This window comes from Podarcis pityusensis (genome assembly GCF_964106645.2).
Source record: "Podarcis pityusensis genome assembly, chromosome: 1".
In the NCBI taxonomy this organism is placed as follows: Eukaryota; Metazoa; Chordata; class Lepidosauria; order Squamata; family Lacertidae; genus Podarcis; species Podarcis pityusensis.
This window is the reverse complement of record NC_138028.1, coordinates 17,635,218-17,648,157: the sequence shown is the minus strand read 5'-3', so window position 1 is coordinate 17,648,157 and position 12,940 is coordinate 17,635,218. Positions and strand designations below refer to the sequence as shown.

Here is a 12,940-nt window from a genome sequence, read left to right as displayed (position 1 = left end):
AAACACCATCAGAGCACTCCTGACATATGGTTGTCAAGCCTCTGCTTAAAGACCTCCAAAGAAGGAGACTCCACCACACTCCTTGGCAGCAAATTCCACTGTCGAACAGCTCTTACTGTCAGGAAGTTCTTCCTAATGTTTAGGTGGAATCTTCTTTCTTGTAGTTTGGATCCATTGCTCCGTGTCCGCTTCTCTGGAGCAGCAGAAAACAACCTTTCTCTCTCCTCTATGTGACATCCTTTTATATATTTGAACATGGCTATCATATCACCCCTTAACCTCCTCTTCTCCAGGCTAAACATGCCCAGCTCCCTTAGCCGTTCCTCATAAGGCATCGTTTCCAGGCCTTTGACCATTTTGGTTGCCCTCCTCTGGGCTCGTTCCAGTTTGTCAGTGTCCTTCCTGAACTGTGGTGCCCAGAACTGGACACAGTACTCCAGGTGAGGTCTGACCAGAGCAGAATACAGTGGCACTATTACTTCCCTTGATCTAGATGCTATACTCCTATTGATGCAGCCCAGAATTGCATTGGCTTTTTTAGCTGCCGCGTCACACTGTTGGCTCATGTCAAGTTTGTGGTCAACCAAGACTCCTAGATCCTTTTCACATGTACTGCTCTCAAGCCAGGTGTCACCCATTTTGTATTTGTGCCTCTCTTTTTTTTTTGCCCAAGTGCAATACTTTACATTTCTCCCTGTTAAAATTCATCTTGTTTGTTTTGGCCCAGTTCTCTAATCTGTCAAGGTCGTTTTGAAGTGTGATCCTGTCCTCTGGGGTGTTAGCCACCCCTCCCAGTTTGGTGTCATCTGCAAATTTGATCAGGATGCCCTTGAGTCCATCATCCAAGTCGTTGATAAAGATGTTGAATAAGACCGGGCCCAAGACATAACCCTGTGGCACCCCACTACTCACTCTTCTCCAGGATGAAGAGAAACCATTGGGTTCGGTCAGTCAGCCAGTTACAAATCCACTGAGTGGTAGCATAGTCAAGACCGCATTTTACCAGCTTCTTTACAAGAATATCATGGGGCACCTTGTCAAATGCCTTGCTGAAATCAAGGTAGGCTACATCCACTGCGTTCCCTTCATCTACCAGGCTTGTAATTTTGTCAAAAAACGAGATCAGGTTAGTCTGACATGACTTATTTTTCAGAAATCCATGCTGACTATTGGTGATCACAGCATTCCTTTCTAGGTGCTCACAGACTGTTTGCTTAATGATCTGCTCCAGAATCTTCCCTTCCCGCCAGAGCAATACCTATTTATCTACTTGCACTTTGACATGCTTTCGAACTGCTAGGTTGGCAGGAGCAGGGACCGAGCAACGGGAGCTCACCCTATCGCGGGGATTCAAACCGCCGACTTTCTGATCGGCAAGCCCTAGGCTCTGTGGTTTAGACCACAGCGTCACCCATGTCCCAGGATATGTGTATCAATAAAAGCTCAAGGCCAAGATGCTTAGCCAGCTGCTTCCTAACAGTTTCCAAAAACCTTAAACCTTAATTCCATATAGCTTAGTGATGATGACATAGACTTATGGAGAGGTCTATGCCAGCAGTTGGATGTTTACTTTAAGCTGTAACTGCATCAGAAATTTTAAACCAGTTTCCAGAACCTCCAGGAAAGGAACATTCTTGGCAATCCATGCACACACTGCTTTGAAAACAGCTCTGAATGTCCAATAAAGCATCTTCTGCGGGAGGAGGGGTGGGAGTCCAAATCCACTCTGATGAATGATTCATAGTGGGATTCTTTGTAACTGCTCAGCACAGCTAAGCTACAAGGAAGCATTCCAAAATCTGTGAAGGACTCCATTTGGCTCCAGTGTACTCACAGATGCTGTGACAAAGATACAATCTGTTTAATGTCAGGGCTGATTCTGGTGGTACTTTTCTTGCAGATTACTGACGTTATTCCGATAGCTGTATTCAGAGGAAAGCTGTTTTTGCTGGTAACCTTCAGAACTCTGTAGGATGACTTTAGGAGCTGTCTGTGAAATAGCCACAGGTTGTAACTTTTTACAGGGTATACCTGTTCACATGTACATCTACTTTCCAATGGTAGGGGGGGATCGGATCTGCACAATGTGGTCATGCAACCATTCTTCCCTCATTTCTCTGAGATTCTTAGGATTCAGCTATACAGCTGCAAATAAAACGTTTTAATTGTGTTGTAAAGTGCATTATACAAAGGTGACACTAGATGGCGATGGTGAGCTTTGGAAAATTCAATATGTTTTTCAAAACTTTTTTTTTTAAAAAAAGCATTTTCACAACATTAGTCTGCAAAACAAACAAACAAATTTTTAATTTTTAAAAATGGAACACTAGTGCTATCTGCACAAGTGTGGGATAACCTTAGTTCTTTCAACTCCTTGCTGTTTTGGAGCCATTGTTGGGTCTGTGACCCTCAAAGGCAGCATTGGCTTGGCAGAAGTTGGAGGAATTTCAGGCAACCAAAACAGTGGCGGGCAATAATAATACTATGTGCCACAAGGCATCCTTGCCCCATAACCCCCCGCCCCGCCCCACCCCCGAGCTGGCCAGGTGCCTAGCCAAAAAGCACAGGGGCAGTAGTGGAATGGTGACTGGTCAAGGAAGATTGACAGCAGGCAGGAGAAGAATGGGGAGGCAAAACCAAGGACAAGTGGTTAGGGCATGGGGAGGTACTTTGCCTGGCAGTACCTCTGATTGATTCTGTCATTGAGTTTCTACAGTTCACCTCCTCTCCAGCTCCTCTGAAGGAGACTCCTCTGCAACTGTGTCTGCTTCCTTAGAACAGTAGTTCCTTGTGGGCTCTTTCCTTTGTCAGCTTGAGATGAACGGCTGCTCGAGAGCCAATTAGGAAGTGCTACTTGAAGAAGATAGACGCAGCTGCTGAGGAGGACAGATTGGAAAAGGCAGAAGAAGCTTATTCTGTTCTTCCCTGACCTGGTTGGCTGCTCTAAATAGAAGGAAGTGTCCCTTTAGCTAAAAATTCGAAGAAGTCACAAGATGCCCAGTCACACACTCCATTTGTGGTCCCAGCATATGACTCTGAAGGCACATGAGGCCACCACCGTGGTAAAAATAAGCAGCTCTGAGTCTGGCCAATGAAATAAATAAGAAAATAAACGAACTGTGATTTCAAGATTGGATTACTGCAAAGCACTCTAGCTGGGGCTTCCCTTGTTGTGCCTGACCTGGAAGCTGCAGATGGTGCATGGTGGCTGGTTGCAGATTTGTTACTAGGCCACTTAAGTTCAAGGTGTGTACAAAGCATTTAATGGCTTGGGACCAGTTTTCTTGTGGGATCACTTTATTCCACAAGTGTTCCCTCAACCGCTTCAGTCTGTGGCCTTGCCACATAATACTCACTCCACAGCTGTAAGAAATTGGTCTTCTTGTGTGGCGGCACTGATTTGGTTAAATAAATAAAATTAAGCAAACCTACAGGTATGCCATATTAATTGGAGCTTTCCCCTGTAATATGCTATGGCACAGTTCACACACGCAGGGAATAATACATGGGTAGGAATCCTTCTACAGCTAACTGAAATTCTGCAGAAGACAGGAGATTCACTCCTAGGGCAGCATAGGATGGAGCTGCAGGAAAGCACAAATATTCTTGTATATAGATCTGTATGAACACTTAGATCATCGGGGGAAATTTAACTTTCTGCACTGAATCACACAGAATATCATAGGCCAGTGACCTGAAAATGGACATTTTCTGCTCTTGCCCCAGAAAAGGAACACTCTTCTTTCCACCATATGTGAAGCAGTAATCTTCAGTTGCTTCAGACGTCTTGTGATGACTTCTCTCCCCCCCCCCCCCCCGGCTTTCCCCAGCCCATAAGAGTGCTTGAATCTCCTGAATTCCTGTTTTATTTGTTTTAATATACGTATAAATATATTACTGTTACATTAGTTTTATGTTGAATTTTCCCCCCTAATGATATTCTTTGTCTCAGTATTATATAACCACTTAAGAGATTTTAAAAATATTGAACAATTTCTAAATGCTTTTAAATAAATAAGGTGAGAAATTGCCCTCTTAGGCTCATTTTGAAGTCCTCCACTTTGCAGAAAATGGAGAAAGCAGAAGAGTGACTCACTTGTGCTTTTGCATTCCCCATTTTCATACAGTGAACAGCTTTTCCACTTGCAAAACAACTTTATTGAATCCATGAACAAGTGGGATAATCTTGGCTTAAGCCCATTTAGTCTCACCTTCTTCCAACAGGACTGAATCAGCTTTTCCAAATACTTTGTCTTAACAGGTTTGTGGACTCGGGTATTTGCTGGCTACAATAATGTCGCTCACCTTTTTTGGAGAAGCGTTGTCAAGCCAAAAAGCATGCACTGAATCCAAATTTTTCAAAGGCCTCTGTGTTTTTAATTGAGCCATAAGTGCAATTCCAGTTATGGCACTTTCCATCTATGGTTATATACTTTAGGGGAGGTTTTGTGCAGGTTTTAGCTTGTTTTTATTAGCCACATTTTACATTTTGCAACGACTGAAATAGCTAAGAATGCTGCCTGAGGATCCTTGTCTTTCAAAAAAGGGGGCTGAAATGGAAATGCCTGTTGTAACACGATTTGTTCCATGCCACTGTGGTTCTTAATGTCAAGACTCCCAGAAACATAAAAAATAGAGATGATAGACATATAATTCTACAAATTATTTAAGTTTTCTTGTAAAAAAAAAAAAAGTATATGGAAGCCACACTAGATTTACAACTGGCAGGGGAAACAAAAGAGAGACCCAAAGGCCTTGGAACAGCCTTTACCAATGTTTTGCCATCTAGAGGTTTTGGACTAAAACCCCCATCAGCCCCAACTAGCACAAGAAGTGCAGCTGCAGCACAGATTCAATGAAGGAAGGAGATGGACCTGGCACAACCTGCCTTCCAAAGCTTTTGACAGCTGCCCTAACACCATCCCACCACGCACAAGTTGTTGTTGTTTAGTGGTTTAGTCGTGTCCGACTCTTCGTGACCCCATGGACCAGGCACTCCTGTCTTCCACTGCCTCCCGCAGTTTGGTCAGACTCATGTTTGTAGCTTTGCGAACACTGTCCAACCATCTCGTCCTCTGTCATCTCCTTCTCCTTGTGCCCTCCATCTTTCCCAACATCAGGGTCTTTTCCAGGGAGTCTTCTCTTCTCATGAGGTGGCCAAAGTATTGGAGCCTCAGCTTCACGATCTGTCTTTCCAGTGAGCACTCAGGGCTGATTTCCTTAAAAATGGAGAGGTCTGATCTTCTTGCAGTCCATGGGACTCTCAAGAGTCTCCTCCAGCACCATAATTCAAAAGCATCAATTCTTCGGCGATCAGCCTTCTTTATGGTCCAGCTCTCACTTCCATACATCACTACTGGGAAAACCATAGCTTTAACTATACGGACCTTTGTTGGCAAGGTGATGTCTCTGCTTTTTAAGATGCTGTCTAGGTTTGTAGAACACCATAAAAGAAAAGTAGTTCCCAAAGGTGCACTCAGTAGGGTCTCAAATTTCAAGAGTGCTGTGTGCAGATCCAAAATCTGGTGCCCTTTGCCTCTCACGCTCCATGCTAAATCATAGTTGTGGTGCCCCTGAGGCTCTGCGTCCAGTGCAACAGAACTGGCCGCACTCCCCAAAATCCACTTCTGGCACACTCTTCCATTGTCTCCCGAGACAAACGGATGCCAACCAAAAGCAGAGGAGTCTTTTTCTGAAGGCCCTCCTCCAACAGCAGCGACTTAAGCAAGTACTTGCGTCACTTAAGGAGGAAAAAAAACACATGGAAAAAGGTGAAAGCTGTAGAAATTACAGCAGAAACTCCAGAATTTCAGAGTTCAGAGAACTGGCTGCAGAAAACTTCTGTTTGCGTTCGATTTCCTGAGTGGCTTGACAAGAACACGCACGTGTCTTCAACTGGCCCTTGGTAGAGAAATAATCTGCTTGCTTAGGTATTATTATCCCTTCCCACATTCCATGAATGATCCCTGCACTGATTTGTTTAGGGGTGTGCAGAGGGAAAGCACCAGAAGAAGAAAAAAAATGACACAAAGGGGGCCAGCTGAAGTTCAGGAAGGGGTTGGGATTTATATTCTATGATTTATTTATTTTATTTATTAAGTAATTTCTATACCATTGCTCATAAACAATATCACAGTAAATTGGAACAACCACCCATTAAACTATACAATAAAAACATATTAAAATTAAATTAAATTCAAATCGCCCAACCATTGTGGATTATTTTTTTAATGGCCTGCATAATAAGCCTGGCAGAACAGAAAGGTTTTCAGCATAATATAATGTGCTATACTACAGCATATTTAAGCAGAGGTTGGGTGGGAATCTGTCATGGGTGCTTTAGCTGAGATTCCTGCATTGACCCTTGGGAGTCTTTTTCCAACTCTACAATTCTATGGTTCTAAGAATATGGTATGTAATAAGCACCTATGAATTGCCCTGCTGGATTAGGCCAATGGCCCATATACTAACAGCATCCTGTTCTCACAGTAGCTAACCAGATGCCCATGGGAAGTCTGCAAGCAGGACCTGAGTTCAAGAGCCTTCTTCATGTATCTGTGGGGTTGTTATTTTTTTGTCTGTTTGTAAGTTGCTCTGTTGCTGTGGGTTAAACCACAGAGCCTAGGACTTGCTGATCAGAAGGTCGGCGGTTCGAATCCCCGTGACGGGGTGAGCTCCTGTTGCTCAGTCCCTGCTCCTACCAACCCAGCAGTTCGAAAGCACGTCAAAGGGCAAGTAGATAAATAGGTGCCGCTCCGGCAGGAAGGTAAATGGCGTTTCCGTGTGCTGCTCTGGTTTGCCAGAAGCGGCTTAGTCATGCTGGCCACATGACCCGGAAGCTGTATGCTGGCTCCCTCGGCCAGTAAAGCGAGATGAGCGCCACAACCCCAGAGTCGGTCACGACTGGACCTAATGGTCAGGGGTCCCTTTACCTTTACCCCTCACTTGCTCTGGATTTCCCTGGGCAAGATAAGGTGACTAACAAATTCAATACAGCAACATCATCATCATCAACAACAACAATAATTCACTCCTGCAGTTTCCAGAACTTGGAATTTAGAAGCATACTGCCTCAGACAGTGGAGACAGAGCATAGACCTAGTGGCTGGAAGGATAGACTCATCATCTTGAATTTGTACAAGTTGCTGACCATCATGGTTTCTGGTGAGAGCAAGAACAGCATATAATTTGGCATCCGCGCTGGGTTTAGGGTGGTACGGATGGTTCCTCCGCACAGGGCCCCGAGCCAAGAGGACGCAAAATAATAACAAGAAGACTTATATTTATACAGGTGCCTATTGAGAAGATTTTTTTTTAATTGTACGAAGAGCAGTTATCGTGAAAATCAGAACTATTTAGGAAAGGGGTGCCATCTTTTGACGCCCTATTATCCCAGTTTGTCCCTGTTGCCCTATCTAATATATTTAGAGTTCTTAAGGGGGGGGGAATACATTGGGGATGGGAGGATGCTTGGCTTGGTGCCCTTTATTTCAAGCCTGGTGCCTACGAGTTCGGAGGTTGCGGCCGGCCTTGGTCTCCTCCTCGCCGCTCTCTCCTCCAGGCACGTGTCTCCTTCTCCCTGGCGCTCCGCGAGCTCGGCGGGCGCCGCTCCAGCGACTATTTACCCGCCCCGAGCGGGGAGAAGGCGGCGCCTCCGCCGTCCTCCTCAGCTTTTTCTTTTTGGGTCTGAGGCGCTTCTGCGAGCAAAGGGGCGGCCGAGCGAGCAGGTCCCCTTGCCCCCTCTGCCCTCGGCGCTGCGTCCGAGTCGTCCTCCGAGCGCGCTGAGGGCGCAGCAGGGCAGCGTCCTCTCCCTTCCCTGCCCAACCCGAGGAGGCGGCTGCTGCCTCTCGCCTTCCCCGTCTCCCCCTCGGCTAAGGGGCCCTCAGGGCACGGCGGCGGGAGCTGCCGAAGCGCCAAGGCGCACCGACACGCGCGCGGTTCGCCAGACCCTCGCAACTCGCGGCTGCAAGAGAGCCCGCGTGAGCCCTCACCGCCCGCCCGCCCACCGAGGGCCATGGCCGGGCGCGAGCCCCGGAGCTGCCGCCGCCGCTTCCTCGCCGCCAGGAGCCCGCGCCTGTCCTGAGCGCAGCAGCGCCGAGGAAGGGAAGCATGGCGCGGGCTGCTCCTGGGCGCCGCCGCCCGTGGCCGCTCCTCCTCGCGCTGCTCCACGCGCTGCCGGGGCTGCTGTGGGGCCACCCGCAGTGCCTGGACTTCAAGCCGCCCTTCAAGCCGCCGCGCCCGCTCCACTTCTGCGTGCAGTACTCGGACTTCGGCTGCTGCGACGCCGAGCGCGACGCCGCCCTGCTGGAGCGCTATTACCGAGTGGCCGAGAACTTCGACCAGGCCGCCTACGCCGCCTGCGCCAGCCACCTGCAGAACCTCTTGTGCCAGGTGAGCCTGGTGGGCGGCCCGTCCCTTTCCTCCCACCCGCACCCCCCCCCCAAGGCCTAGTGAGAGGGACCTAGTTAGAGTGTGGGACCTGGGAAGGGACCCCTGACCATTAGGTCCAGTCGTGACCCACTCTGGGGTTGTGGCGCTCATCTCACTTTATTGGCCGGGAGCCAGCGTACAGCTTCCAGGTCATGTGGCCAGCATGACTAAGCCGCTTTTGGCGAACCAGAGCAGCGCATGGAAACGCTGTTTACCTTTCCGCCGGAGCGGTACCTATGTATCTACTTGCACTTTGACATGCTTTCGAACTGCTAGGTTGGCAGGAGCAGGGATTGAGCAACGGGAGCTCTCCCCGTTGCGGGGATTCGAACCGCCGACCTTCTGATCGACAAGCTCTGTGATTTAACCCACAGACCAGGGTTCAAATCCCCACTCAGCCCTGAAGCTTATTGGGTGACTTCGGGCCAATGGCTCCCTCTCAGCCTGACCTACCTCGCAGGGATGTTGTGAGGATAAAATGAAGCAGGGGGAGAGAACGATGTACTCCTTGCAGGGCAGCTGGGATATAAACGCAAGGAATAATGTGCCAAGCTTCGTCCCCTGTTTTCACCTAGAGCAGCCACGCTTGGATAAATAAATGGACAGCGCTGTCCATTTGTTGGCATTCTTCACTCAGCTGCTGCAGAAAAAGGGATAAAGCAGATTGTCCCACCCAGCCAGGTTTAATCCAAAAGTCCAGGTATCACATGATGAGAAAGACTGCAGCCTAAGCTGCAGCTGGAGTCTTCCATTAGGGTTTCTCAAACTTGGGTCTCCAGCTGTATTTGGACTACAGTTCCCATCATCCCTGACCATAGGCCATGCTGGATGGGGCTGGTGGCAGTTTCAGTCTATCCATGTCTGCAGGGTCACTGGTTCCCCATCCTTGGAGTTGATGGACAAGGCAGCTTCCTATAATCCTTTCATCCACTGCCAGTCCGCTGTAAGGGTATGCAAGGGCTGTCCTGCCTTGTGAAATAGCACTTCCATTAGAAATCCTTCCTCACAAACAGATAGGCCCATCCTTCAACATTCTGCATATTTAGGTAGATGGGATAGATGCTCCACTGTCCCATATGTGTTTGCACCCAGTTCATCTTTATGAAGTATAACCACTCTGCTTTTACCCTAGAGGTGGATGTCAAAGTTATCTTCATTGCAGCCAGCTGTGATCCTTCTTACAGGATTTTGCAAAAGTAGGCTATCCAAGTGATACCAGCATTCTGTCTGGTTCCATATTCACCAGCTAGGCTGGTGAAGGACACACACAGATGATGCTGTTTCCCTACTGTTAGACATCATATCCTTCTCTGTCCATGCACCTTCTCCAACAAAGTGAATGATCTGAGGGGTCCCCCCCCCCCCCCGTGAGTTAGCCCTCCTTTCAGAATCTGCTGGGCAAAGTAAGAAGCTCTTTGCTCTTCATAATATCATGCAGCCTCCTTGTCTTGCTTGCAAAACTTGCTGGACCAAACACATGCTGGTAACATAGATTAATATCAGGACTCTGTGTGTTCTTAAGCCATGAGCTTTCCTCCAGCACCAGGTGCATTGGACAGGTCTCAATGAACGGGCTGTATAATTCTTATTTCTACAGGATATGCTTTGCCAAGCAATTTTCTTTGCTTGCTTTGTCCATTCTGTGCTCAATCCCTGTTCCAGAGGATGGTAACAACACCTGAAAACCCCAATACATGAAAGGCATTGCGGAGATTTGCTTGATTTTCCATACTTTTCTGAATCTATTCCTGTACCCTTGCCATAGTAGAATGTGTACTAGGTAAGTGTCTGCCAAAAAGAGGAGAGAATACCAGCGCCTTGTATATTTTCATTCTATACATCTTTTGGCAAAATGCCACAAGTGGACTTTCAGTGTGTTAGCTGCTTCTATTTCATTTCATATCTGCAACATGAAAACTGATCATGTTGAGTCCTATTGAGTCACAGGGCTGCATGGTGGAAAGGGACCTAAAGGCTATTTAGCATCATAGAAATGTAGAGATGGAAGGGACCCTGAGAGTCATCTAGACCAACCCCCTAGAATGCAGGCATATGCAGCTATCCCATCAAACTTGCAACCTTGGTGTTATCAGCCCCATGCTCTAACCAACTGAGCTAATTGAACTCTTAGTTTATCCTAGGCAGGAACAAATGATTCAGAAGACATTGTTAAATGTTTATATTAATTCACAAGGTCTTACATCATATTTTATTATTTTGCAATGAAACAGGAGGAATTTTCTCCAAAGAAGACATGAGCATGTTGGCGTATGATTCTGGATTCTGGATCTCTCCCTCGTCATTTAGAGAAAGCTAACATGTTGTCTGCACTGGCCGTGAAAGTTGCATAACTTAGGGCATTTCCAGACTGTCACTAGTTTTAAGCGGTATTCAGATCACTGGCAAATTCAGGCTGTGCAATTTGTAATTGTTTGGGAGGTTTTGCCCAACAAACTCGCTTCCCTAAAAGTTTGAACTGTTTGCGATAAGGAATGTGATGGGAAAATGCACCATAAAGTGTGAGATAACGTTTACTTGATTCAATATCTAACCTTTCCACAAATACATAAGTATGCATGCTCACTAAATATCATTTAACCTCCCTGCAAACGAATCAGGATGAGGTGGTCTGGAAACACCTTTAGATAGGTGTACAGTCATACCTTGGTTGTCGAATGGAATCTGTTCCAGAAGTCCCTTCGACTTCTGAAAATGTTAAAAAACCAAGACACGGCTTCCAATTGGCTGCAGGAGCTTCCTGCATGCAAATGGTTGCCATGGGAGCTGCATCGGACATTCGGGTTTCAAAGAACGTTCACAAAACAGAACACTCGCTTCCACGTTTGTGGCGTTCAGGAGCCAAAATATTCGGCTCCCAAGGCGTTTGTCAACCAAGGTACGACTGTATTTGGGATAAATGGAGACTAAAAAGAAGCATCTGTTGTAAATGCCAAGGGTAGTATTCAGTTAAGTCCTACTCAGCATAGACTCCTTGAATGTAATGAACCTAAGATAGCTAAGTCCATTACCTTTAGTGGGTCTACTCTGAGTTGGATTAGCATGGAATACCATAGGTGCAAGAGTTGTCAAGTTCTTGCAGGGCATTGCTGATGGAGGGCTTGTGGCAAATTTGCAGTGTGTGTTTGTGGTGTTTAGATCTGGAGATAAAGGTCATAGGTTACGGACATTGTTCTGTTCCTTATCTTGTGTGTCAAAAAACTGCATCGTCCACAGCTCTTAAATCCCATACACGTAACTTTCAGCCATTCGTCGTGCTTATGCTTTTATGCTATAGCAGATGAATAATTTACAGGAATCCATTAGACTGATTTAGGTCCTGCTTCTCAGACACACAGATGGTAATTTTCCTCAAAATGTATTCATTAGTCACATTATTTTGACAAGTGTCTCTGTGTATGAATGTGAATACTCCAAATTCCAGCTCTTCCTATATTTAGTTGTGGTTTATTATATGACATTGTTTCTCTTCCAGGAATAGAATGAAATGTTGATCGCATTGCAATATCTATTCCATCTGCAATAGCCGAAAGAAACAGTCTATCTGCACCCCTGGCAATAGCCCTCAAATAGACTGTCAAAGCCCTATGTTTTTGCCCCTGTGATATTTTACATTCCTGGAAAGATGGGGAAAATGAACCTCCTAAAGGGAGTTAAAGGGATTACACTAGTACAAAAAAAATCTCTGACCCTCCTAGGTTGCAAGCTTATCTTGCTTTACTAGAGAGTAGAATCACAGTTAGAAGATACCCTGAGGATCATCTAGTCCAGGCATAGGCATATTTGGCCCTCCAGATGTTTTGAGACTATAATTCCCATAATCCCTGACCACTGGTCCTGTTAGCTAGGGATGATGGGAGTTGTAGTCCCAAAACACCTGGAGGGCCGAGTTTGCCTATGCCTGATCTAATCCAACCCTGCTGCAATGCAGGAATCTCAGCTGAAGCATCCATGACAGATGACCAGCCAACCTCTGCTTAAAAACCTCCAAGGAAGGAGAGTCCACAGCCTTCCAGTGGAGCAAGTCCCAATGAACTCAGTGGAATGCACTGGATGTCATGGTTAATGCAGTAAATATCTCAGGGCACTGGTTCACATGTGCATGTTCGTCGCCTAGATTGATGACCTGCATGTGTGAATGCCACAGCTATAGAAGTTTCACATCATTTCAGCCATGTTGCCTTTTCAGTGGAGGCTGTTGATAAATTCAGCTGTGAGTTCAATTTTTTATTTAAGACATTTATATGCCTCTTAATTGTTTGCATTTCTAAGCAGCGTATGTAAGAACAATCCACAGAAAACTGGACAATAAAACAAATAAAGGTTTATAATAGAACTGGATGCTACCTTAAAATGCTTGCTGGAACAAGAAAGTCTTAGTCATGTTCCTGAAGTTCAGCAAGTAAGGGTGCCTTTCTGATTTCAGTTGGGAGGGAGTTGTGTACGTGCATGTGTGGATCGGCCTTTTCTTAAAAGAAGCTTGCACATTAAG

At 46.3% G+C, this 12,940-nt stretch overlaps 1 protein-coding gene across 1 annotated transcript in view; it reads left to right on the top strand.

Moving 5' to 3' along the window:
• The first annotated feature begins 8,006 nt into the window (after positions 1-8,006).
• The window catches only part of HHIPL1 (HHIP like 1), a 34,290-nt gene continuing 29,356 nt past the window's right edge, over positions 8,007-12,940 (top strand). The window contains exon 1 of the mRNA XM_081020597.1: positions 8,007-8,391. Coding sequence (XP_080876723.1) covers positions 8,110-8,391 — 282 coding nt within the window. The 5' untranslated portion in view covers positions 8,007-8,109. The remainder of the gene's footprint in view (positions 8,392-12,940) is intronic.